Below are 27,468 nucleotides of genomic sequence, written 5' to 3' on the forward strand. Positions count from 1 at the left end.
CTCCCGCGTGGGACGCAGAGAGAGGTTGGGCGCCGCGCTGGCCCGGGAGTGGCTTATGCCTGACGCAGCCCGGCTGGCGGCCGTGGCACGCCCGCCCTGGCGTCAACTCCCGCGCCCCGGGTGACGGTGGGTGGCCGCGCCTGGGTCCCGGACGCCGCGGGCGCTGAAGGCCTCTGGCGGGCGCGAGGCGGCGGCCACGGGCGTGCGGTCCTACGGGCTGCAGGGGGCGCTGTGCGCGTCCTCAAGCTCGGCCGCCGAGCGCAGCTCTTTTTTAAAGGGCCAGCGGGGCACGTGGCTGGGAACGCAGTTCGCGGCCGCCCGGTAATAGCTCAGGTTAGGCGGGTCCCGCTACGCTTCCGCCGTCGCCGCCGCGCCGCCCCGGGCCCGACAGGCCGGGTCCAGGGACTGCAACCCAGCGAGGGACGGGGGCAGCCATGGCCGAAGCGGCGCCTGCCCGGGTAAGCGCCCTCGGCCCCGCGGACGCCCGGAAGGCCCAGGCCGCCGCCGCGTGAGCCCGCGCGAGGGACTCTGGCCGCGCGGGGCCGCCGGGTGAGAGGGCCTTGCGCGCAGCCTCCGCGCTCGTTGCCCCGGGCCCATCGCCCGGCCCGCGTCGAAGGCATTGACCGGGCGGCCCAAATGCCAGGCCCGGTGGGCGGGGCCCCGACGTCAGCGGCTGACGATCCGGCCCATCTGCGGCCTCTCCCAGGCAGGGCCCCAGAGGCGCGCTCGGGGACGAGGAGGCCGCGCCTTAGAAGCATTGTCCCATTTGAGGCCTCGCGGCTCCCCCCACAGCAGGCTGGGCGGGCAGGGGCCGCCAGCCCCACGGGACAGTAGCGGAGGCTGAGATGGGAAGAGAGAGGCCCAGGGTCACGCATCTATTAGAGGCGGGAGCCTCACGCCGGGGCAGGGATTTTGGAATTAGACACTTTAAAACGCCTCATATTCTACTTTTGCCAAAGAGAAAGATTATGTCGTTTACAAGAGAGATTGTAGATTTTTTAAAAAAAGATTACTGTAGCAGATTTTATTTAATTTTTTTTTTGAGAGGGTGTCTCGCTCTGTTGGGCATGCTGCAGTGCAGTGGCACGATCGCGGCTCACTGCAAGCTCCGCCTCCTGACTTCAAGGGATTCTCCTGCCTCAGCCTCCCAAGTAGCTGGGACTACAGGCGCCTGCTACCACGCCTGGCTAATTTTTCTATTTTTGGTAGAGACTGGGTTTCACTATGTTGGCCAGGCTGGTCTCGAACGCCTGACCTCGTGATCTGCCCGCCCCGGCCTCCCAAAGTGCTGGGATTACAGACGAGAGCCACCGCGCCCGGCCATTTTAAAATTTTTTAATTAAAAAATTTCATATATATATGTGTATATATGTGTGTGTATATATATATTATATTTTATATATTATATTATATATATTTTTATATATTATCTATTATAATATATATTATATATTATATATTTTATATATATTTTATATATATATCTATATTTTCAGACAGGATCTCACTCTCACCCAGGGTGGAGTGTAGTGGCGGGATCTCATCTCACTGCAACCTCTGCCTCTGCCTCCCGGGTTCAAGGTATTCTCCTCCCTCAGCCTCCCAACCCCAAGTAGCTGGGATTACAGGCGCAGGTGCCTGTCTCATTTATATCTATCTATCTGTCCAGATATATATCTATATGAATAAGTTTATTCATAAAAATAAACTATATTTATAAGTATTTCTATACAGAATTTTTCTCCTGGAGAAGAAAGAATCACATCAGTTTTTTTGGCATCTTCATCTATATAAGCTAGGCCAGTTTAGCAAATTTTAGAATCTTGGTTTGATATAGTGCAGTATGTCCAATTGGGAGATTATAATCCTTTGGCCATTTTTGACATACTGGAAAACGCTTGTAAAGAGCTCAATAGATGATACCTACTATTATTAATACACCTCAGTGAAGGTTTTGAAACCTTGATTTTTCTGGATACTTTTATTAAAGTAGAACTTCCTCTCCCTCCTCTTTAGTGAGTGTGCTGAGCTTCTTTTTGGGTTCCGTGAATGCAAGGGAGAGAAAAAGTGTTGGGGATTCTGCAGGTTTATAGCCCTGTTCCCTGGGAAGAGGGGGCCCTAGAAGGTGACATCATCCACTCCCTCTAGCCTGGGGCTCACTGCTTCACTACCCTTCAGATCACTCTTGTCCACCTGCTCCTCCCTTCTTGCAGCACTTGAGATCCCAAAAAACTCCCCAAAAGGGACAGATTTGCCCTGGATTCTTGTTAGCCCATCCTATCACACTGTTGTTGTTTATAAGTATTCCTATACAGAATTTTTCTCCTGGAGAAGGAAGAACCACATCAGTTTTTTCTTTATGTTCATTGTACATTTACTATGACAGGTGTTCAGTAATTGTTACTGAATGAATGAAGCAATTATAGATTACTAGTGCTAAGGAGGAGGGGCAGTGAAAGTCTCTCGGATGCGTTGTCTAAGCTAGAATCTTAAAAACGAGAGAGACCCAGGCATACAGAGGATGCATATCGAGTGCTGATGTGAAGTTGGAGGAGGGCCGGGTGGGTCCTTGGAATCCACAGGAGGCTGGCATGGCTGCAGCACGGCAGGAACTGGATGGCTCAAGGTCAAGAGAGGTCGGCTGGGCCATGCCAGGTACACTGGGAAGCTATTGAAGAGTTTTAAGCAGGGGATTGAAATGATCTATTTGTGTTTTTAAAAGATTACCGGGCCGGGAGCGGTGACTCATTGACTCACGCCTGTAATCCCAGCACTTTGGGAGGCTGAGGCGGGCAGATCACAAGGTCAGGAGTTTGAGACCAGCCTGGCCAATATGGTGAAAGCCTGTCTCTACTGAAAATATAAAAATCAGCTGGGTGTGGTGGTGGGCGTCTGTAGTCCCAGCTACTCGGGAGGCTGAGGCAGGAGAATCGCTTGAACTTGGGAGGTGGAGGTTGCAGTGAGCTGAGATTGCACCACTGGGCGACAGAGCAAGACTCCGTCTCAAAAAAAAAAAAAAAAAAGATTAACAATTACTCTGTGGAAAGTGTATTGTCGGGGAGAAGCCTGGAAGTAGAGGAGAAGGCTGGAAGTGGGGGAGAAGGCTGGAAGTGGGGGAGAAGACTGGAAGTGGGGAAGAAGACTGGAAGTGGGAGAGAAGGCTGGAAGTGGGGGAGAAGGCTGGAAGTGGGGGAGAAGGCTGGAAGTCGGGGAGAAGGCTGGAAGTGGGGGAGAAGGCTGGAAGTCGGGGAGAAGGCTGGAAGTGGGGGAGAAGGCTGGAAGTGGGGAAATCAGGTGGGCAGGACCGCAGTGGCCCAGGCCAGGCAAGGTGATGGGAACTTGGACTAGACACTGGCAGTGGAGAAGGAGAAACATGGATGGATTTGACGTAATTTTGGAAGTTAGGACCCGATGGTGATTTAACCATGAAGGATGAGTGAAATTAAGGAGTGAGATGTTGCTTTGTCTCTCCAACAAGGCTTTTAGCAGCACCAACCAGGACTGTGCCCATTGCACATGCACAATGAGGGATTGTGAATCAGATACCAGGGTAAGCTGAGGCACTTGAGAAGCTTTTTCCAAGGCACTGAATGACAACGGAATAAGAGGTGGAGGTTAAAAAAAAGGCCATATGAACTATTTATACCATATCCCTGAGCCGGAACCATCACCATAGTCACTGTCATTGTCTCAGTCTGCTCAGGCTGCCTTACTTGGTTCCCGGCAGGGCTCTTTTCTTGGTTTGCAGGCAGCTGCCTTCTCATTGTATCCTCACATGGCATACAGCAAGATCATCTCCCTTGTGTCTCCTCTTACAAGGGCACTAATCCTATTTATGAGGGCTCTGCCCTCATGGCCTGATTGCCTCCCAGAAGCTCCACCTCCGAATACCAACATATTGGGGATTAATGCTTCAGCAGATGGATATTGAGGGAGACACAAACATTCATTCCATAGCAGTCATCGTCATCTTAGCCCTGCAACATGGGGCTCATGTTTATTATCTGTGCTGTGCTACACATTGCACTAAGTGCTTTGTACACAGATTTTTCTTAATTATCTCAGTGCTATTGTATAGGTACTATTATTATCTCCATTTTCTAGATAGGGAAGGGAAGTTGGAAGCTGTTGAAAACACCTTGCCGACAGTTGGCCAGCTTGTAAGTGGCAGAGCTGAGTTGCACCTGGGCTGTCCACTGGAGAGTCATGTTCTCTGTGCCACAAAGCCTTGTCGCTTCATTTTTAGAAGAGGAAACTGAGACCCAAGAAGGGGAGTCACTCGTTTGAGACTGCACGTGGTTGCTCAAGCCTGTGGGGCATGCCCCGTCTCCATAGCTAGCATGTAGGACAGGAGCCGGGGCTGTTTTTCTTCCACTTTCCCACTTGCTGACACGTTGGTCCAGCCACTATCTCTTGTATCAGTTAGGCTGGATTCCTAACTGATACCCTAGCCTCTCCCTCTCCCCCCAGTCTGCTGCTAACTCAGGAGCCCAGATGGGACTTCACCATGGCAGGTGTCATTTCTGAAGTGTGTTTTTGAGGTGTAAGTTTTGATTGTATAATTCTCATAACATCTCTCTTTTCTCTTCTTGTGAGCAGGCCCCAGAGACAGACAAGCACACAGAGGACCAGAGTCCTTCAACACCCTTTCCCCAGCCAGCTGCTGAGAACTCGTACCTCTACTCCACGGAAATCACACTGTGGACAGTGGTGGCCGCCATTCAGGCCTTGGAGAAGAAGGTGGATTCCTGCCTAACCCGCTTGCTGACTCTGGAGGGGCGCACGGGGACAGCCGAGAAGAAGCTGGCCGACTGCGAGAAGACAGCTGTGGAGTTCGGGAACCAGCTGGAGGGCAAGTGGGCCGTGCTGGGGACCTTGCTGCAGGAGTATGGGCTGCTGCAGAGGCGGCTGGAGAATGTGGAGAACTTGCTGCGCAACAGGAACTTCTGGATCTTGCGGCTGCCCCCGGGCAGCAAGGGGGAGGCCCCCAAGGTAGCACCGGAACACGCTGGGGTGGGGGAGCTCGAGGGGCTGAGCCTGTGAGCGTGTGGGTGAGTGAGTGCGACACTTATGGTTCCAGGTGCCCGTGACCTTCGATGATGTGGCCGTGTATTTCTCTGAGCTGGAGTGGGGCAAGCTGGAGGACTGGCAGAAGGAGCTCTACAAGCACGTGATGAGGGGCAACTACGAGACGCTGGTCTCCCTGGGTAAGGCCATGGAGGGAGGATCTGGGCCTCTGCCCACAGGTTGTCTGTGGACAGTCTGTGGCTTTGCTTTGGCTTTTGGTACTTTGGGCATCTCTGCATCTCTGTGGGCATCTGGGGTCCAACTCTTCCTCATTTCTTGTTCTGTGCACAGATTATGCCATCTCCAAACCGGACATCCTCACCCGGATAGAGAGGGGAGAGGAGCCTTGTCTTGACCGGTGGGGCCAGGAGAAGGGGAATGAAGTAGAGGTGGGGCGTCCAAGGATGATGGGCACAGGTAAGTATAGGAGCAAGATGTGGTGGTGGGGCCGCCAGGGGCTAGCTGCACCATCGCCTACCCTCTCGGGCTTCCCAGACAATGAGGGAGGGCAGGAAGGGAGCATAGACCATTACCCCAAAGTGGGACCACTCTGTACAAGGCCACCCTGGGCAGTAGTGGGCGGTAGGCTTAGAGCCATAGGGTTTCTATATCCGTCTGAGGTGGAACATCACACTCACCTTATGTGGTTGTGATGACCGAGTGATAAATGTTAAGCATGTACATACTGATCACTTTATAATAGTGGGGACTGGCCAGGCGCAGTGGCTCATGCCTGTAATCCCAGCACTTTGGGAGGCTGAGGCGGGCGGATCATGAGGTCAGGAGATCGAGAACATCCTGGTTAACACGGTGAAACCCCGTCTCTAGTGAAAATACAAAAAATTAGCCGGGCATGGTGGCGGGCGCCTGTAGTCCCAGCTACTCGGGAGGCTGAGGCAGGAGAATGGTGTGAACCTGGGAGGCGGAGTTTGCAGTGAGCCAAGATTGCGCCACTGCCCTCTAGCCTGGGTGACAGAGCGAGACTTCATCTAAAAAAAAATAATAATAATGGGGACTTAGTAATACCTCCACCAGCAGCACTGCTGCCTCCTGGCATCTTCAGGTGTGTCCATGTGCCCGCTATTGCTTGTGCCCCCTATTGCAGTCCCACAACCCCAGCCTGTGGCAGGAAGGCCTGTCATGTGCTGGCTTCCATTTGTGTACATGGCCCTTGGTAGGAGGGCCAGGCATGCCCTGTCCTCGTAGCTGGTATATAGGACAGTGGTTCTAAAGGGGACTGCACATCACAATCCTCTGGGGGGCTTTTTTTTTCAATTAAATTTTAATAAAGTAGAATAGCACAGTGAATCTCCTAATGATCGTCACCAAAACTCAACACTCTGCTGGGTTTTGCCACATTCGCTTCATCCATCTGTTTTTTCCCTTTTCCTGAACAATGACCACATACCATGATCACACCCACAGAGTATCAGAATATCATCTAATACCATCTAATACCTAGCCTTTGTTTTGTTTTCCCCAGTTGTCTCAAAAATTTTTTCTATAGGTCTTTGGATCTTAATTGTAATACATCGAAGTCCACATTTTACATTTGGTTTATGTCTCTGAAGTATATAAAAAAAAACTTATGAAAATCCCCCCAGTCTTTTTCAACAGCTTTATTGAGATATAATTCATATACTATATAGTTCACCTGTTAAAGTGTACAATTGAGAACTTTTTAAAAAAATTTCAACTTTTAATTTGTATATAGGCATACACCTGCGGGTTTGTTACATGGGTATATTGTGCCCAGGTAGTGAGCATAGTACCCAAGTTTTTCAATCCATTCTCCCCTCTTTCCCTTCCCCCTGTAGTAGTCCACAGTGTCTATTTTTCCCAGGTTTATGTCAATGTGTGCTCATTGTTTAGGTCCCAGTTATAAGTGAGAACATGCAATATTTGGTTTTCTGTTCTTGCATTAGTTCAGTAAGGATTATGGCCTTCAGCTTCATTTTGCTGCAAAGGACATGATTTCATTCGTTTTTATGGCTATGTGGTATTCCATGGTGTATATGTACCACATTTGCTTTATTCAGTCCACCGCTGGTGGACACCCAGGTTGATTCCATGTCTCTGCTATTGTGAACAACATTGTGATGAACATATGTGTGCATGTATATTTTTGGTATAATGATCTATTTTCCTTTGGGTATATACTCAGTAACAGGATTGCTGGGTCAAATGGTAGCTCTGTTTTAAGTCCCTTGAGAAATCTTCAAACTGCTTTCCACAGTGGCTGAACTAACTTACATTCCCATCAACAATGTATAGGCATCCCCTTTTCTCTGCAGCCTCGCCAGCATCTGATGGTTTTTGAGTTTTTAATAATCGCCATTCTGACTGGTGTGAGATGGTATTTCATTGTGGTTTTGATTTACATTTCTCTGATGATTAGTGATGGTGAGCATTCTTTCATGTTTGTTGGCCACTTGCATGTCTTCTTTTAAGAAATGTCTGTTCATGTCCTTTGCCCATTTTTTGCTTGTTGATTTAAGTTCCTTGTAGATGCTGGATGTTAGACCTTTGTCAGATGCATAGTTTCCAGATATTTTCTCCTGTTCTGTAGGTTGTCAGTTTACTCTGTTGGTAGTTTCTTTTGCTCTGCAGAAGCTCTTTAGTTTAATTAGGTCCCACTTGTCAATTTTTGTTTTTGTTGCAGTTGCTTTTGAGGACTTTGCCAAAAATTCTTTGCCAAGGGCAATATCGAGGAGGGTATTTCCTAGGTTTTATTCTAGAATTTTTATAATTTGAGGTCTTTATTTAAATCTTTAATCCATCTTGAGTTACTTTTTGTATATGGTGAAAGGTAAGGGTCTAGCTTCATTCTTCTGCACATGTCTAGCTAGTTACCCTAGCAACATTTTTTAAAAAATTTTATTATTATTATACTTCAAGTTTTAGGGTACATGTGCACAGCATGCAGGTGTGTTACATATGTATACATGTGCCATGCTGGTGCGCTGCACCCATTAACTCATCATTTAGCATTAGGTGTATCTCCTAATGCTATCCCTCCCCCCTCCCCCCACCCCACAACAGTCCCCAGAGTGTGATGTTCCCCTTCCTGTGTCCATGTGTTCTCATTGTTCAATTCCCACCTATGAGTGAGAACATGCGGTGTTTGGTTTTTTGTCCTTGCGATAGTTTGCTGAGAATGATGGTTTCCAGCTTCTTCCATGTCCATACAAAGGACATGAACTCATCATTTTTTATGGCTGCATAGTATTCCATGGTGTATATGTGCCACATTTTCTTAATCCAGTCTATCATCGTTGGACATTTGGGTTGGTTCCAAGTCTTTGCTATTGTGAATAGTGCTGCAATAAACATACATGTGCATGTGTCTTTATAGCAGCATGATTTATAATCCTTTGAGTATATAGCCAGTAATGGGATGGCTTACCCCAGCAACATTTATTGAATAGGGAAGGGAGTCTTTTCACCACTGCTTTTTTTTTTTTAGTCAGACTACAGGTGCATGCCACCATATCTGGCTAATTTTTGTATTTTTTCGTAAAGACAGAGTTTCACTGTATTGCCCAGGCTGGTCTCAAACTCTTGGGCTCAAGCAGTCCACCTACTTTAGTCTCCCAAAATGCTAGTCAGCTTTTTTAGTTACCCTGAAATTCAGTCTGCACTGAAAAGGCAGAATGGATGCTTAATTCTTTCCTTTATCAGTTTCAGAATGAATGAAGAGTTGCTGCCTTAGTAGCCTCCTTAGTAGGTGGCCCATGACTTGGGCTTCTTTTTTTTCCTGAGTGTTATTGTGACTTCACAGATGATTGGATATTTCATATGTGCTAGGCCTTTGCAGCCATGATTTTCCTGCTTAAACTGTCCCATCTTTAGCTAGTGGGAGCCTCTTTTTTAAGTTGGCCCATAGATTATTCTGATGTGACCTCAGTGGCTTTCAGACACCATAAGATGTGCCAGATTTATGTATGTGCTTCCTGCTCCAGACCTGGAATCAAAATGTCTCTGGATTTTTGATTTCTATTGGTGAGGAGTGGTATTTAGAGATTACAATGTGAGTGTTAATTGTTGCTGAGTTTTGGCACTACTTCTAGGCCTGTTCAGAAAATACATATTTTTGGAAAGAAAAAAGAAATCATGAGTTTATACATTGATATTTCTAATTCAAATTTAATGTTCTTTGGTTTTTTTCCTTGAGACGGAGTCTCGCTCTGTCGCCCAGGCTGGAGTGCGAGCTCAGCTCACTGCAAGCTCCACCTCCCGGTTTCACGCCATTCTCCTGCCTCAGCCTCCTGAGTAGCTGGGACTACAGGTGCCCGCCACCACGCCTGGCTAATTTTTTGTATTTTTGGTAGAGACGGGGTTTCACCGTGTTAGCCAAGATGGTCTCGATTTCCTGACCTCATGATCTGCCTGCCTCGACCTTCCAAAGTGCTGGGATTACAGGCGTGAGCCACAGCGCCCAGCCTGGTTCTTTGATTTTATATTGTTTATCACTTTCCTTTTACGTGGAAATCTTAAATTCTCAACTAAATTTGCATAATTTCTTAAATGATCTTATATCCAATCCTAGCACTTCATTATCCTGTAATTTATCTTACAATTTCAAAACAGTCAAGCCATAATACTACTAACAATTAGACTTCCATTGAAATGCAGGATTTCTTTGCAGCTCTTTTTGTCCTCTGTATACATTCTGTGCAGGACTTACGGGCAAAATAATGCCTTTTAAAGTCACTTGAAATATTTTCTCTGTGTACTTATGTCACCAACTTGGTATACAGTTGCATTCATTTGTTTATTTTTAGATTTTTTATAGATTATTCTTTTTGGTTTTTGATTTAACTTAATTTTTTGAATATGTAAGATATTTTATGTTTGCGAAGTCAAAATGATTTAACAGGGTACGTTCAAGGAAGTCTCATTTCCATCCTTGTGCCCTCTCACTGTAGATAATCATCTTTATTCCTTTCTTATTTATATGACCATGTTTCTTTTGGAAATATCAATAACACAGAGATATATTTGTATTCCCACCCCTGTCTTATTCAGTAGGTTGTGGAGGTCACCTCGTATGATTATGTACAGATCTTCCTCAGTTCTTCTGTGGATTCAGAATGTTCTGTGGTATGATAGTTTATTTAACAGTCTGTACCTTGGACATTTAGGGTATTTCCAGTATTTTGCTGATATAAATAATGCTGCAGGGAGTACATTGTGCTTAAATCAGTTCATGTTTTTGCCAATGTATCTTCTTTTTTTTAATTTATTTTTTGTAAGAAGGAGTCTCACTCACTCTGTTGCCCAGGCTGGAGTGCAGTGGCACAATCTCGTCTCACTGTAATCCCTGACTCCTGGGTTCAAATGATTCTCGAGCCTCAGCCTCTGGAGTAGCTGGGACCACAGGTGTGTGCCACCACGCCTGGCTAATTTTCGTATTAGCAGAGACGGGGTTTCATCATGTTGGCCAGGCTGGTCTCTAACTCCTGACCTCAAGTGATCCACCCTCCTCAGCCTCCCAAAGTGTTGAGATTACATATGAGCCACTGTGCCCAGCCCCAATGTATTTTTGAGATGTAATCCTGGAAGTTGGATTTCTGGGTCAAAAGGTAAATGAATATGTTATTTGGGGAGAATTTATCTCCAAATTCCCCTCCATAGGGCTCGTATCACTTGCATTCTCATCTGTGTTGTGAAAAACGTTCTCATGCCAACAGAGGATGTGGGCAAACTTGTAGGATTCTTTTCAGTGTAATAGTAAGAAGTGTGTCAGTGTAGTTTTAATGGCACCTCTCTTACTGAGTGTGGATGAGTTTTTTTTTTTCCTTTAGAACTCTTTCTATTTTAATCTCTAATTTTTATGGGTACATAGTAGATGTGCATATTTATGGGGTACATGAGATATTTTGATACAGGCATACAATATGTAATAATGACATCAGGGTAAATGGGATATTCATTACCTCAAGCATTTATTATTTCTTTGTATTATAAACATTCCAATTATACTCTTTTAGTTATTATAAAATGTACAATTAAATTATTGTTGACTGTAGTCACCCTGTTATGCTATCACATACTAGATCTTATTCATTCTGTTTAACTATATTTTTTACCCATTAACCATCTCTACTTCCTCCCTCGCACCTTCCCCCAACCCTTCCCAGCCTTCGGTAACCATCATTCAACTTCTCTGTCTCCATGAGTTCAATTGTTTTACTTTTTAGCTCCCACAAATGAATGAGAACATGCAAAGTTTGTCTTTCTGTGCCTGGCTTATTTCACTTAACATGATGTCCTCCACTTCCACCCATGTTGTTGCAGATGACAGGATCTCATTCTTTTTTTATAGCTGAATATTACTCTATTGTGTGTATGTACCACATTTTCTCTGTCCATTTGTCTGCTGATGGACACTTAGGTTGATTCCAAATCGTGACTATTGTGAATAATGCTGCAATAAACATGGGAGTGCAGATACCTCTTTGATACACTGATTTCCTTTCTTTTGGGTATTACTTAGCAATGGGGTTTCTGGGTCACGTGGTAGTTCTGCTTTTAGTTTCTTTGAGGCACCTCCATACTGTTCTCCATAGTGGTTGCACTAATTTACATTCCCACCAACAGTGTACGAGGGTTCCCTTTTCTCCACATCCTCGCCAGCATGTGTTATTGCCCGTCTTTTGGATAAAAGACATCTTAACTGGGATGAGATGATATGTCATTGTAGTTTTGATTTGCATTTCTCTGATGATCGATTATGTTGAGCACCTTTTCATATACCTGTTTGCCATTTGTACTTTTTTTTTTTTTTTTTTGAGACAGGGTCTCACTCTGTTGCCCAGATGTGACAGGAGTGCAGTGGCACAATCAGAGCTCACTGCACCCCAATCTCCTGGGTTCAAGCCATTCTCCCACCTCAGCCTCCCAAGTAGCTGGGACTAGAGGCATATGTCACCACGCCCAGCTAATTTTTGTATTTCTTGTAGAGATGGAGTTTTGCCATGTTGTCCAGGCTGGTCTTGAACTCCTGGACTCGAGCATTCTTCCTGCCACAGTCTTCCAAAGCACTAAGATTACAGGCATGGGCCACCATGCCCAAGCTGTATGCCATCTTTTGAGAAATATCTATTCAGATCTTTTGCCCATTTTTAATCAGATTATCTTTTAATTGGGTAATTAGATTTTTTTCCTGTAGATTTGTTTGAGCCCCTTAGATATTATGGTTATGAATCCCTTGTCAGATGGATAATTTGCAAATATTTTTTCCCGTTCTGTGGGGTGTCTTTTCACTTTGTTGATTGATTCCTTTGCTGTGCAGAAGCTTTTTAACTTGATGTGATCCCGTTTGTTCATTTTTTGCTTTGGTTGTCTGTGCTTTAGGGTATTACTCAAATCTTTGCCCAGAACAGTGTCCTGGAGAGTTTCCCCAATGTTTTCTTGTAGTAGTTTGATAGTTTGAGGTCTTATATTTAAGTTTTTAATCTATTTTGATTTGATTTCTGTATATGATGAGAGATAGGAGTTTAGTTTTATTTTTCTGCATATGGATATTCAGTTTTCCTGACACCATTTATTGAAATAACCGTCCTTATTCCAATATATGTTCTTTTTTTTTCTTTTCTTTTTTTTTTTCTTTTTTGAGACGGAGTCTCACTCTGTCACCCAGGCTGGAGTGTGGTGGCACAATGTTGGCTCACTGCAACCTCCGCCTCGCGGGCTCAAGCAATTTTCCTGTCTCAGCCTCCTGAGTAGCTGAGACTACAGGCGCCTGCCACCACTCCCGGCTAATTTTTGTATTTTTAGTAGAGACGGGGTTTCACCATATTGGTCAGGCTGGTTTTGAACTCCTGACCTCAGGTGATCCACCCACTTTGGCCGCCCAAAGTGTTGGGATTACAGGCGTGAGCCACCGCACCTGGCCTAATAATGTGTTCTTGACACCTTTGTTAAAAATGAGTTAGCTGTAGATGTATGGGTTTATTTCTGGGTTCCCTCTTCTATTCTATTGTTCTATTTGTCTGTTTTTATGCCATTACCATGCTGTTTTGATTACTGTAGATCTGTATTATAATTTGAAGTCAGGTAATAGATTCCTCCAGTTTTGTTCTTTTTGCTTAGGATGCCTTTGGCTATTTCAGGTTTTTCATGGTTCTGTATACACTTTAGGATTATTTTTTCTATTTCTGTGAAGAATGTCTTTGATATTTTGATAGGGATTGCATTGAGTCTGTAGATTGCTTTGTGTAATGTGGACATTATAACTAATTCATTCTTCCAATCTATGAACATGGAATATCTTTCCATTTTTTGGTGTCCTCTTCAATTTCTTGCATTAATGTTTCATAATTTTCATTCTAGACATCTTTTACTTCCTTTGTTAAGTTTTTTCCTAGGTATTTTATTTTATTTATAGCTATTGTAAATGGGATTATTTTCTTGATTTCTTTTTCAGATTGTTCACTGTTGGCATATAAAAAGGCTACTGATTTTGTATATTGATTCTGTATGCTGCGACTTTGCTGAATTTATCAGTTCTAATAGGTTTTTTTGATGGAGGCTTTAGGTTTTTCTTTCTTTCTTTTTTTTTTTTTTAGACGGAGTTTCGCTCTGTTGCCCAGGCTGGAGTGCAGTGGCGCGATCTTGGCTCACTGCAAGCTCCGCCTCCCGGGTTCACGCCATTCTCCTGCCTCAGCCTCCCGAGTAGCTGGGACTACAGGCGCCTGCGACCATGCCCGGCTAATTTTTTGTGTTCTTTTTTTAAGTAGAGACGGGGTTTCACCATGTTAGCCAGGATGGTCTCAATCTCCTGACCTCAGGTGATCTGCCCGCCTCGGCCTCCCAAAGTGCTGGGATTACAGGCGTGAACCACTGCGCCTGGCATAGGTTTTTCTAAATATAAGATCATATAATCTGCAAACAAGGATAATTTAACTTCTTCCTTTCCAGTGTGGATGCTTTTTATTTCTTTATCTTGTCTGCTGTAGCTAGGACTTCCAGGATTATGTTGAATAACTGTGGGGAAAGTGCATCCTTATCTTGTTCATCCTTATCTTGTTCCAGATCTTAGAGGAAAGGCTTTCAGTTTTTCCCCTTTCAATATGATACTGACTGTGCATCTGTTGTATATGGCTTTTATGGTGTTGAAGTATATTCCTTCTTTACCCATTTTTTGGATTTTTTAAATCATGAAAGTATGTTGAATTTTATCAAATTTTTTTTTAGCATCAATTGAAATGATCCTGTGGTTTTGTTCTTCGTTCTGTTGGTAAGATGTATCACATCTATTGATTTGCAGAGGTTGAATGATTCTTCCATCCCTGCCTGGGATAAATCCCACTTGGTCATGATGAAAGATCTTTTTAATGTGTTGTTGAATTTGGTTTGCTAGTATTTTGTTGAGGATTTTTGCATCAATGTTCATCAGGATATTGGCCTGTAGCTTTCTTTTTTAGATGTGTCTTTGTTTGGTTTTGGTGTCAGGGTAATACTGGCCTCATAGAATGAGTTTGGAAATATTCCCTCCTCTGTTTTTCAAAATAGTTTGAATAGCCTTGGTATGAATTCCTCTTTAAATGTTTGGTGAAATTCAGCAGTGAAGCCATTACGTCCCTGGCTTTTCGTTGCTGGAAGGCTCTTTATTGCAACTTTGATCTCATTACTTGTTATTGGTCTGTTGAGGTTTTGGATTTCTTCATGGTTGAATCTTGGTAGGTTGTATATGTCTAGGAATTTATCCATTTCTTCTAGGTTTTTCAATTTATTGCCATATAGTTGTTCATAATAGTCTCTAATGATCCTTTGACTTTCTGCAGTATTAGTTGTAATATCTCTTTTTTATCTCTGATTTATTTGGGTCCTCTTTATCTTAGTCTGACTAAAGATTTGTCGATTTTATCTTTTCAGAAAACTAGCTTTTCATTTCATTGATCTTTTGTATTGTTTTTTGTTTCAATTTTATTTATTTATGTTTTGATCTTTATTGTTTTTCCACTAATTTGGAGTTTGGTTTGCTCTTACTTTTCTGTTTTTTTAGCATGCATGATTAGGTTGTTTATTTGAAGTTTTTCTACTTCTTTAATAGAGGCACTTATTGCTGTAAACTTTTGTCTTAGTATTGCTTTGCTGTATCTCATAAGTACCATAGGTCAATTTGATATGTCATGTTTCTATTTTCATTTCTTTCAAAAAATTTTTTTCTTTCTTTCTCTTTTTTTTTTTTTTTTTTTCCAGACAGGGTCTTGCTCTGTTGCCCAGGCTGAGTGCAGTGGTGTGATCACAGCTTACTGCAGCCTTGTCCTCCTAGGCTCAAGCAATCCTCCTACCTTAGCCTCCCAAATAGCTGGGACTAAAGGTGTGTGCCACCATACCTGGCTAATTTTTGATTTTTTTGTAGAGATGGGGTCTTGCTATGTTGCCTAGGGTAGTCTCAAACTCCTGGATGCAAACGGTTCCCCCACCTTGCCCTCCCAAAGTGCTGGGATTACAGGCGTAAGCTGGCCTCAAAAAATTTCTTAATATCCTCCTTAATTTCTTTATTGACGCATTGGCAATTCAGGAACATATTATTTAATTTCCATGTGTTTATATAGTTTCCAAAGTTCCGCTTGTTATTGATTTCTAGCTTTATTCCATTGTAGTCAGAGAAGATACCTGGTATGATTTCGATTTTTTGAATTTTTAAGAACTTGTTTTGTGGCTTAACATACGGTCTATCCATGAGAATGATCCATGTGCTGAGAAGAAAAAAGTGTATTCTGCAGCCATTGGATGTAATGTTCTGTGAATATCTTTAGGTTCATTTGGTCTATAGTGCAGATTAAGTCCGGTGTTTCTCTGTTGGTTTTCTTTCTGAATGATCTGTCCAGTGCTGAAAGTGGGGTGTCAGAGATGCCAGTTATTATTGTATTGGGGTCTATTTCTCTTTTTAGCTCTAATAGTAATTGCTTTATATATCTAGGTGCTCCAGAGTTGGGTGCACATATATTTATAATGTTATTAATATATCCTCTTGCTGAATTTACCCCTTTAGCATTATATAATGAACTTCTTTGTCTCTTTTTATAGTTTTGTCTGAAAATCTATTTGGTCTAAGTCTAGGTACTCCTACTCTTTTTTGGTTTCCGTTTGCATACAGTAGTTTGCTATCCCTTTACTTTCAGTGCACGTGTGTCTTTATAGGTAAAGTGCATTTCTTTAGGCAACAGATCGTTTGGTCTTGTTTTATTATTTATTCAGACACTCTGTGCCTTTTGATTGGAGTTTAGACCCTTTACATTCAATGTTTTTATTGATAAGTAAGAATTCTCTTCTGCCATTTTGTTATTTGTTTTCTAGATGTTTCGTGGTCTTTCTATCCATCTGTCCATTCAATTTCTTCTTTTTTATTTTTTGTGTATCTGTTTTAGGTTACCATGAAGTTTGCAGATAATATCTTATAACCCATTATTTTACACTGATGATAGCTTAACACGGATTAAAACGAAACAAACTGCAAAAAAAAAAAAAAACAAACAAGTAAAGAAAAAAACTAATAAAAACTCTAACTACATCCCCCTGCTTTTTAACTTTTTGTTGTTTCTATTTATATCTTATTGTACTATGTCTTGAAAAGTTGTAGTTTTTAAAAATTGGTTCATTTAGCATGCATGATTTTATTATTGGTCTGGTGAGGTTTTGGATTTCTTCATGGTTGAATCTTGGTAGGTTGTATGTGTCTAGGAATTTATCCATTTCTTCTAGGTTTTTCAATTTATTGGCATATAGTCCTGGGAAGTGGAGGTTTCAGTGAGCCAAGATTGCACCATTGCACTGAGACTCTGTCTCAAAAAAAAAAAATTGGTTCATCTTTAGACTTTCTACTCAAGATATGAGTAGCTTACACATTACACAGTACAATTACAGTATTATAATATTCTGTGTTCGTGTACTTACTATTACCAGTGAGTTTTGTACCTTCAGATTTTTTTTTTTTTATTGCTTATTAATGTCCTTCTATTTCTGATTGAAGTACTCCCTTTAGCATTTCTTGTAGGACATGACTGGTGTTGATGAAATCTCTCAGCTTTTGTTTTTCTGAGAAAATCTTTATTTTTCCTTTATATTTGAAGGATATTTTTGCTGGATATATTATTCTAGGATAAAAGCTTTTTGCCTTCAGCACTTTTATTTTTAGTGTTTTGGAGACAGAGTCCCTCTGTTGCCCAGGCTGGAGTGAAGTGGCACAATCTTGGCTCACTGCAACCTCTGCCTCCCAGGTTCAAGTGATTCTTGTGCCTCAGCCTTCCAAGTAGCTGTGACTACTAGCATGTGCCACCACATTTGCCTAATTTTTTGTATTTTTAGTAGAGACGGGGTTTCGCCATATTGGCCAAACTGGTCTCAAACTTCTGAGCTCTGGCAGTCCGCCCACCTCAGCCTTCCAAAGTGCTAGGATTACAGGCATGTGCCACCACGCCTGGCCCTTCAGGACTTTATGTCATGCCACTCTCCCGGGTGCAATGGCTCACGCCTGTAATCCCAGCACTTTGGGAGGCCAAGGCGGGTGGATTACGAGGTCAGAAGATCGAGACCATCCTGGCTAACACGGTGAAACCCCGTCTCTACTAAAAATACAAAAAATTAGCCGGGCGTGGTGGTGGGCACCTGCAGTCCCAGCTACTCGGGATGCTGAGGCAGGAGAATGGCCTGAACCCAGGAGGTGGAGCTTGCGGTGAGCCGAGATTGCACCACTGCACTCCAGCCTAGCCGACAGAGTGAGACACAGTCTCAAAAAAAAAAAAAAAAAAAGTCATGCCACTCTCTCGAAAACTTGTCACATTTCCACTGAAAAGTCTGCTGCCAGACGTATTGGAGCTCTATTGTATGTCATTTGTGTCTTTTCTTTTGCTGCTTTTAGGATCCTTTTTTAATATCCTTCACCTCTGGGAGTCTGATTACTAAATGTCTTGTGGTAGTCTTATTTTGGTTAACTCTGCTTTGGTGTTTTCTAACCTTCTTGTACTTGAATATTGGTATATCTTTAGGTTTGGAAAACTCTCTGTTACCCATGTTTGAGTAAAGGTTTTTTGTGTGTGTGTGTGTGTGCAGAGTTTTTCACTGTTGCCCAGGCTGGAGTGTAGTGGGTTGATCTGGGCTCACTGCAAACTCCGCTTCCCGGACTCAAGTGATTCTCCCGCCTCAGTCTCCTAAGTATCTGGGGTTACAGGTGCCCGCTACCGCACCCAGCTAATTTTTGTATTTTTAGTAGAGATGAGGTTTCGCCATGTTGGCCAGGCCAGCCTCAAACTCCTGGCCTCAAGTTGATCCGCCCGCCTCGGCCTCCCAAAGTGCTGGGATTACAGGCACCCGCCACCACGCCCGGCTAATTTTGTGTATTTTTAGTAGAGACAGGGTTTCACTGTGTTAGCCAGGATGGTCTCGATTTCCTGACCTTGTGATCTGCCCGCCTTGGCCTCCCAAAGTGCTGGGATTATAGGCGTGAGCCACTGCGCCTGGCCCTCTCCTGCCGTTCTTTCAAAATCATCTTCAGTGAGGTTGCCTTCTTGGCCTGTACTTCCCTTTATTCATCTGGGGGCACTGGAGGGCAAGGAGCTGCGTGGAGTCTTCACCTGATGGAACTGATGGAAGTGGCATTTTTGGAGAGGCCTGGGACTGCCCCAGCTAGGAGCACCGCTGGCTTGCAGGCTGCTTGATCCTGGGGGTGCTGCCCCTTTGCCAGTGCTGTCCCCCAAATCCAACTGCAGTGGAATCTGGCTCTTCTTCCCAATATTTAAAAAATTATTCTTAATTTTTTTTTTTTTTTTTGGCAGGGTCTTGGTCTGTCACTCAGGCTGGAGTGGTACAATCATAGCTTACTGCAGCCTCAACTTCCCGGGCTCAGGTGATCCTCCCACCTCAGCCCCCTGAGTAGCTGGAACTACAGGCGTATGCCACCACACCCAGCTCATTTTTGTATTTTTTTGTAGAGGCGGGGTTTCACCATGTTGCCTACACTGGTTTCAAACTCCTGAGCTCAAGCAGTTCTCCCATCTTGGCCTCCCAAAGTGTTGGGATTACAGGCAGGAGCCACTACGCCCATCCTTATTTTCAATGTTTAGTGGCTCACGAACAGTCAGGATTCATATTTTCACTTAGACTGTTCTGTTTCTCATTCTTTTTTGAGGCTTCATCCTGCTCAGTCACTGCCTTGTGATGCTTGGGACTGTTTAGTAGGATGGATGATGTGTTTCTCTTTGTTGTAGGAAGGATCCAAAGATGAAACTTCAGAGGATGATCCACTGAAATTTTTAGGATCTGCTGATGAAGCAACCGTCTTTAGGCTTGTCATGAAAGTAACATTTTTAGGGGCAGTGTAACCCGTTGGTTTATAACTCTCCCGTACGTAAAGGAGAATCGGTAGCAGTGTTAGCAGGCACAGACTCAATTGGTTTATTATTTTTCATCACTATTTCACCTTTTGATAACCTTCTAGCTGGTTTTACCTCTTCTCTTAGAAGAGAACCTCAGTTGAGGTAGAGTGGACAGGACCCACTTGGGTTACTTTTTATTTATTTATTTATTTATTTGAGACAGGGTCTGGCCCCGTTGCCCAGGTTGGAATGCAAGTGGCACAAACATGGCTCACTGCAGCCTCATACTCCTGAGCTCAAGCCATCCTCCTGCCTCAGCCTCCCAACTAGCAGGGGCTGCAGTCATGTGCCACCATACTCGGCTTTTGGTTGTTCTTTTTTTTTTTTTTTTGAGACGGAGTCTCGCTCTGTCACCTAGGCTGGAGTGCAGTGGCACAATCTCAGCTCACTGCAAGCTCCGCCTCCTGGGTTCACGCCATTCTCCTGCCTCAGCCTCCCAAGTAGCTGGGACTACAGGTGCCTGCCACCACGCCCGGCTAATTTTTTGTATTTTTAGTAGAGACGGGGTTTCACCGTGTTAGCCAGGATGGTCTCGATCTCCTGACCTTGTGATCTGCCCGCCTTGGCCTCCCAAAGTGCTGGGATTACAGGCGTGAGCCACCGCGCCCAGTCTGGTTGTTCTTTATCTTTGACAAGGCATTGTTCTCTGGATGCTTAAGTTTAGGAAGATCCAGCGTGGTAAATTCCAACCCAGCTTTGGAGGTAGAGCCACTTTTTCCATGATTCTGGGTTTCTTGTCTGTTCCCTTCTGATCTGATGCCCATCCAATTTCAAATTCCTCTTAGCATCAAGTGGACAAATGATGTGAGCCATTTGCTGATTTTATCTCTGATGGTAGCATTCTGTCAGCTCTCTTACTGTCAGCCTTTGGCTCATCATAGTTTTTTTCTCATCATCTTTTTTTGCTTAAAAAATCAGAGCTTTGGCCGGGCGCAGTGGCTCACTCCTGTAATCCCAGCACTTTCGGAGGCCAAGAGGGTGGATCACAAGGTCAGGAGTTCAAGACCAGCCTGGCCAAGATGGTGGAATCCTGTCTCTACTTAAAAAATACAAAAATTAGCCGGGCGTGGTAATGGGCGTCTGTAATCCCTACTACTCGGGAGGCTGAGGCAGAGAATTGCTTGAACCTGGGAGTCGGAGTTTGCAGTGAGCCAAGATTGTGCCACTGCACTCCAGCCTGGGCGACACAGCGAGACTCCACCTCAAAAAAAAAAAAAAAAAAAAAAACTTCAAAAAAAAAAAAAATCAGAGTTTGATATCTTCTGTGAGAGGACAAGTGCTCATTTCGGGGCTTTACCATTTGAAAGTCTTGCTGACAGCTGGGTTGGTTACGATCACTCTGGGAGGCGGGTGCTGATTAAACATGTATATAGACATGGGTTCTAAGAAGTAGGCGTAGGGATGGAGTTATCTTGAAAGACAACTTCTGAGGGGAAAACCTTGACGCTCCTAACGCCATATCTTCAGTTGTGTTTCTGCCTTGCCTTGGGTCCCTTATGCCATAAGAGCAGCTTGGAGGAGGACGAGGAGGAGGCCCGACTGCGGGAGGTGGTGACCACCCTACTGGCTGGTGGGACAGGCATGGTGTTTCTCTTTCCTGCCTTAAAATGCCAGATTCTGTCATGACCTGCCTAGTGATCATTACCATGAATTCCTGTCTGCTGAATTCCTGTGCTGCAGTTTCCTTCTCTGGGACATGAGGCTTTAGACTGGAATCTAGCTGCCAGGTATTCGGTGGGGTCCACCTCACTATCATGCCCTGTGCTGGAGCCCAGGATCGCAGTGACTCTGCCTTTCCTCAGAGGGTCCCTGGTCATCTGGGCAGGAGACCTCCATGTTGTGCTCAGTGTCACTGATTTACATTCTCCAGGCCTCCCTCCATATCCAGAGCACCTCACCAGCCCACTCAGCCCTGCCCAGGAGAAGCTGAAAGAAGGGCAGGCCCCCAAGCAGCAGCAGGACTCAGAGGCGAGAGTGGCCCCAGTTGGGCCAGAAGCAGGTGAGTGAGGACAGCGAGGCGGCAGGATGAACAGTGTCCCGAGGCAGCACGCAATCACCAAGCGATGGTGCTGGAAGCGTGGGGCTGGGAGAGAGGGCTGGGACACTGGTTGGGCTGGGCTGGACAGGCTTTCTGGGAAAGAGGCCCCTGAGACAGGCCTAAAAGAAGGTAGGTTTTGGCATTTTCAGCATGAGAAAACAGTCTGTATAGAAGGGTGGGTTCCTCTGCGTGTTGGGGGCCTGGGCACACGGGTCCGGTGGAGTGAGGGGAGGGGGTAGATGGGTGTGTTGTGCCTCCCCAGGGTTTTTACGAGGGTCCTATCCATGGGGCAATGTGTGTCCTGTGCCTAGCGCGGCGCCAGCATGGTGTTTCTCAGTACACGCCCTCTTTCTGAAGACCTACTGGGAACTCTGGCTTTAGTCATCCTTCCAGACTTCTTTGTCTGCTTTTATTTAAAGGCAGTCCCTGCCTGTCCTTTCACAAAAATGTGTATCAGGGTATTTAGTGGAACACTTGGCAAACAGTCCAGAGCTCTGTTCTCTGTCGAGTGTTCCTCTGCGGGGCTGGCTCCTCCGCCTGGTTCTGCTGCTGGCCCGACTTTCAGTCTCTGGTTGCTTTCCCTGCGGTGATTTCTGGGTATCTTCCCCACTGGATCATCCTCCCTTCCCTGGGTTTCTCTTTCCAGCCAGTGTCTAAGTCTGGGCTCTGCTCATGGAGTTGGAGAGATGGGACCCTCTTAGGTGGGAAGGCAATGTTCCTGTCCCATTGAAGACCTGGAACGGTGTCCGGGAGCCTCCCAACCCTCTGTTCTTTTCAGGCTCATCAGGGTGACAGTTGCTGAGGGACAAGTCATTAGCACTGGCCTGCAGGAGTATTGGGGACATGGCCTTCGTAGCTCTTGTCTCACCTCTGAAGCCCTCTGGACAGAAGCCCTAGGCCTCCTTTCCCTGACAGGGACTTGCACATGTCCAGGGCTGCTGGGGAGATGGCTGTGCACGCTGCAAGCTGCGGGTGTCCTGTAGCTGGTGTTGGGAGAGGCCCTCACCGAGTCTTTCTCACGTGGCCCCCAGCCAGCACCAGCATTTTATCCTTGATTAAACCAGAAGGAGAGTCTTTAGATGGGGAGTCTCCAACCTCCCCCACCAGGGACATCCTGCCAGGCATGGGGCCTGGGGAAGAAGGGCGGAGGCACCTGTGGCTGCAGCAGAGCCCCATAGGAGCGTGGGGGCCTTTTGGGAGTGGGGTGGGTTGTGGGACCTGGTGAGGGGCTTCCTCCTGAGGGTTCCCTCCCTCCCTCTCCAGCTTCTATCTCCCTGGGGACTGTGGGGACCCAGATCAGTCTGGGGTCCTTCCTGGTCTTTCCCCATTGTGGTCTGGTCTGGCCTGGCTGGAAAGGCACTGCATGAAAACCCAGGCATCAGATCCCAGGCATGTGGTCTGATGATGATGGAAAAGCTGTTCACGTGGTCTTGGCGTGGCTGGGCTCCCAGCCCCCCGTGTCCACAGTCTGTGTCCCTCTGCCTAGAGTCTGTGCTTCCCTGAGAGGGCAGGGTGCCAGGACCCTCCCTCACATTAGGGACCCCTGAGAGCTGGGTGCTGAGACCTGGGGTCTCATGTCTCCGGCACATTGCTGTGATCACCTGCCACTGCCTTGGTTGTCCTTGTCACTGCTGTCCCAGCAGCTCCTTGGCTCCACCCAACCTGGGAGTTGAGTGAGACTCACACAGACCCAGGCAGGAATCTCAGGTCCCAGTGCCTTCTCTCTGTCACCAGTGAGTGTAGTGGCAGGCAGGTCACGGACGCTCTGTGCGGATTTGTCATGTGGATGAGCAGCTGAGCATGGATGCAGCACTCACCACCTCTAGTCCACAGAGGCCTCTTAGGGTGGTCTGGGGGCATCCAGGGCCCCTGGGGCTCATTGTCTTTCACAGATGGTAACTAGTGTCACCAGAACTCTTGGGGGTGGGGTCCTGCCACCCTCTCTGCTGTGCCCAGGGTCTCTGCTTCTGTGTCCCACTCCAGCTGACCCCTGACCTCCGGGCTCCCTGGCTCCTGGCCTTGCAGTTTGATCTCCCCTCCCCTGATGTCCTTAGCTTGGCCTCCAGGAATGAGGCAGATGACAACAATCAGGACTGAGTGACCGTGCGAGGCAGTGCCTGTGTGGCGGGGCTCAGTGAGCAGGACCCCTGCAATGTGCTGTGAGCACTGTGGGGAGATAGGGCCCAGGCTGAGGCTGGAAGCCAGGACTGGGCCGAGTGACCTAGGGGACAGGGTGGTGAGGTCCACTTGGAAACCAACATAGACTCCTTTTGCCAGGTGGTGGTGTGGCCATCAAGACTGAGGCACAGTCTGAAGACGAGATGACGCCTGAGCGGCTCTTTCTGGGGGCGTCCCGAGGCCAGACCGAGTGTAGAATCCCCCGAGGGCCCAGGAACAGGCCTGGGGGCCCCAGCCGTCATCAGGCCCAGGGCGTGCCCAGGGTGCGGGCAGGGGAGCCACGGCCACCGGGGGCCGGCGGGGAGACGCCCCGAGTCCTCTCCCGCCGGCGGCAGCGGGCATTCCCCTGCCCCGACTGCGGGCAGAGCTTCCGCCTGAAGATCAATCTGACGATTCATCAGCGGACCCACGTGGAGGAGGGGCGGCAGGAGGTCCCCGGCCGCTCGCCCACCAGCTGCGGGGACAGCCAGGCCATGCTGGAGCCGGGGGAGGTGGTGGTGCCCGGCCCTGTCATCCACTGGCTCCCCGAGGAGCCTGAGGGTCGCCGCTCCGTGGCAGGGGGCCGTGCATTGGTGGGGCGGCGGCCTGCAGCCAGCAAGATGTACCACTGCAGTGAGTGCCTGCGCTTCTTCCAGCAGCGCAAGAGCCTGCTGCTGCACCAGCGCCTGCACACCGGGAACGGCCAGGGCTGGCCCGCCTGCCCCTACTGCGGCAAGGCCTTCCGCCGGCCCTCGGACCTCTTCCGGCACCAGCGCATCCACACCGGTGAGCGGCCCTACCAGTGCCCCCAGTGTGGCCGGACCTTCAACCGGAACCACCACCTGGCTGTGCACATGCAGACCCACGTCCGAGGCCAGGTGGGCCCACACTTGCCTGCCGCCCCTGCCCGCCACGGGAGCCTGCCCCTGCCCTGGCCCAGCCGGAAGGAGGAGGGCTGACCAGGCAGGAGCCCACAGAGGACCCCTGGTGCGGTCTCTCCCCTGTGCCTGACGCAGGTTCTTCCTCTTCCTGGGATGGAGAGAGGTTTGTTGTTTTTACCCATTCAAATGGGAAGCTAGCCGCCCTTCTCGTGACAGTGTGTGTGACCGGGTGCTTTCTGTTTCCTGTTTGCACTCTTCGCTGCCTTTTCTGCATTCCTGACTTGTAAAAGATTCCTTAAGGCTTAAGGGATGCCTTATTTTTGATAGGGCCTGTGGTAGGTACCACAGCCAAGAGGACCAGAGATCATGGCCCTTCCAGTATGGGGGCGATAGAGACATCGGGGACCTGGGATTTTTGTTTTGTGCAGAGATCTGCCTGCTGTCACCATGAGAAACAGTGGAGTGGATGGGTGGTCTGAAGAAAGGGCCCTGGAAAGTGTTCTACTTTGCTATTTTGAAACTTTTTTTCCCTTGTTATAGAGACTTTCAAGTGCTTTTGTAAATGTGTGTAGTTGCTAATGGAACTTTGCCTTTTGCAAAGTCGGAAAGAGCCGGCTTTTCCATGTGGGGCTTGCAGAGCTGGAAGGGGAGCTACCTCCACCAGCCTGTGGGTCTTTTTTTTTTTTTTTAAGATGGAGTTTCACTCTTGTTGCCCAGGCTGGAATGCAATGATACAATCTCCGCTCACTGCAACCTCTGCCTCTCGGGTTCAAGTGATTCTCCTGCCTCAGCCTCCTGAGTAGCTGGGATTACAGGCGCGTGCCACCACTTCGGGCTAATTTTTGTATTTTTAGTAGAGACAGTGTTTCATCATGTTGTCCAGACTGGTCTCGAACTCCTGATGTCAGGTGACCCGCACACCTCGGCGTCCTGAAGTGCTGAGATTACAGGCGTGAGCCACCACTCTTGGCCCAGCCTGTGGGTTTTGATGGGGATGTCTTGGCTGCTGTCTTGGAAGCACAGTATCTCCCCATGTGTGTGTTTCTTGGCCCAGAGTGACTCCCAGTATTCCTAGTCCTTCCCCACGGGATAGTCACATCCATTATTTACTTTTGTTGTCAGCTGGGAGGGGAAACTGAAGCCTGGACACTTCTCCCCAAGGGCTCAGTGTTCATGGGTGTGTAAGATCCATTGACTGGACCCCAGAAAGCACCCTGAGGGGCAGTGCAGAGAGAGCCCAGGAAGCCCCTCCACTAGAGGAGGCCCTTGGTCTGGCTGAGGGCCACTTCCACCCTGGGCCTCCAGGCCTGCTTTTCACATTAAAGGCGGGGCAGTCTCCTCTCAAAGGAGTTCTCCCTTGAGCACTTTGGGCTCTGGGGCAGAGTTGGGCTAGGAGATCTGGGTGAATTCTTTAGTCCCAGCTAGTCTCATGTTCCTCTTCTGTCAAAGGGGGTCACGGCCCTAGTGTGTCCTACCTCAGAGTTGTCAGGGTCAAATTAACAGGCACTGGGACAAATATGAAGCCTAGCTTTGTGCTTCCTTTCAAATTCAGGGCCTCCTTTCTACTCCATTCCAGCCTTTTTTTCCTGTCAGAATCCCTCAGGAAGGACCTTTATCTTCTGGAGTGAGTGGCAATTCCACTGGGTTCAGTGAAAGACTCACCCACGGGGCTCTGTTCCCCAGTAGTCCTTTGTATTTTGGTGAACAAATTCTTACCAAAGCATGAGATTCGGACTGTAGAAGTTCAGGCAATAATATGAGGCCTCATGGGGCAGTCTGGAGGTCAACTGGCTTCTGGTGTCTCTCATCACACCACTGCGGGTTCTGCCTGTAGAGCAGCCTTGGTGTGGGTGACTCTGAAGCTGGAGTGATGGGACCCCAGCTATCCTTGTTTTTTACCGCCTTGTCTGGCACTGTGGCCACCCTTCAGGGCTGCTTCTGGGGGCCTTGGTCCCTGGATGTGCCATTTCCTTGCCCTTCTGACCCTCACACTTCTTCCAAAGTCTTGAGCAGAGTTGGGGGCCAATGGTAGCATTGCTATCATCTCTTGGAGGAGGGTGAGTATACAAGTCAGTGACAGTTCAGCCAGGCTCCCTTGGGTTTGGGAAGAGGCACTGCCCTTCTGTGCTGTGGATCCTGCTTGTCTGCTCTGGAGTCCCCCGACCCTTGCCATGAGCTTCACAAACCAGAGATGGGCTGTCAGCAAGAGCTCAGATAGGATGTGGTGCAAGTGCAGGTGCACGAGTTTGACCCTCAGCTGCAGGAGCTAGTTTCAGGTGTTCTGGGGATACCTCAGGCTAAGAATTTTGCCGACTTTCTGGGCTTGTTTGGCTAATGCCAAATGCCCCTGCTTAAATATCACAAGGTGCTGATTCTCCTTTTTTCTTTTTTTCATAGCAATGTGCTCAAACTTTGAGCTAGGTCTTGTGAGTTTGCCTAGCACTCAGACGTGTTTAAGTAACGTTCTTTACATTGAAACAAGTCAACCGAAGCTTTGTGGTGCAGGAGCTGAGGGTGTCCCAGACTCGGTGGGAGCCCTGGTTGGGCCCCAAACTCCCCCAGCGGGGTCCTCGGTTTCCTCATTTGTGAAATAAATGGGTGGGCCATGACGTTAATAAGCCCAAGAGAACTGTGAAGGTGGTAGTCCCTTGCCCTAATTGGTGCTCAATAAACTTGGCATAAACGAGTGCGTGCGCGTGATCTGGTTTCTGCTCTCTGGGAGGTGAGTGGCCGTGTGGGGCGGGGGCAGCTGGCGATACCTGCGGGCTGTTGGGCACCAGCCCGGGGCGGGCGCTCACACCTGTCGGGCGTGCACAAAGGCCCGGCGTACGCTGTGGGGGCGGGGCCTCCCGGGCTGGCCAATGAAAAGCTGGCACTGGGTCGGAGTCCCCAGCCAGGTGGGGGCGGAGCTTCCACCACTGGCCAATGGGGATCTGGC

General features: G+C 47.2%; 1 protein-coding gene across 2 annotated transcripts; it reads left to right on the plus strand.

Annotated features, from left to right (window-relative positions):
- The first annotated feature begins 319 nt into the window (after positions 1–319).
- Positions 320–27,216, plus strand: ZNF783 (zinc finger protein 783). 2 transcript variants are annotated; one of them, XM_003777174.5, is made up of 6 exons: positions 320–458; positions 4,600–4,992; positions 5,081–5,207; positions 5,359–5,484; positions 21,325–21,453; positions 23,770–27,216. In XM_003777174.5, the coding sequence occupies exons 1-6, from the start codon at positions 435–437 to the stop codon at positions 24,606–24,608; spliced, it is 1,638 nt and encodes a 545-aa protein (XP_003777222.3). In that variant the 5' UTR covers positions 320–434; the 3' UTR covers positions 24,609–27,216. The 2 variants fall into 2 exon arrangements, with proteins under 2 accessions (XP_003777222.3, XP_054416713.1); XM_054560738.2 differs by lacking the exon at positions 320–458 and adding an exon at positions 1,689–2,655.
- Positions 27,217–27,468: the final 252 nt, after the last annotated feature.

The sequence above is a fragment of the Pongo abelii genome, chromosome 6 (assembly GCF_028885655.2).
Source record: "Pongo abelii isolate AG06213 chromosome 6, NHGRI_mPonAbe1-v2.0_pri, whole genome shotgun sequence".
Lineage (NCBI taxonomy): Eukaryota > Metazoa > Chordata > Mammalia > Primates > Hominidae > Pongo > Pongo abelii.

What these genes read in the sequence shown, in the direction of transcription:
- ZNF783 (XM_054560738.2), top strand. Translation starts at nt 2,617, where the DNA reads ATGGCTCAAGGTCAAGAGAGGTCGGCTGGGCCATGCCAG. An exon ending in GCAAGGGGGAGGCCCCCAAG is followed by an intron (nt 4,993 to 5,080) that starts GTAGCACCGGAA and finishes TTATGGTTCCAG; the next exon opens with GTGCCCGTGACCTTCGATGA. An exon ending in CCCAGTTGGGCCAGAAGCAG is followed by an intron (nt 21,454 to 23,769) that starts GTGAGTGAGGAC and finishes TCCTTTTGCCAG; the next exon opens with GTGGTGGTGTGGCCATCAAG.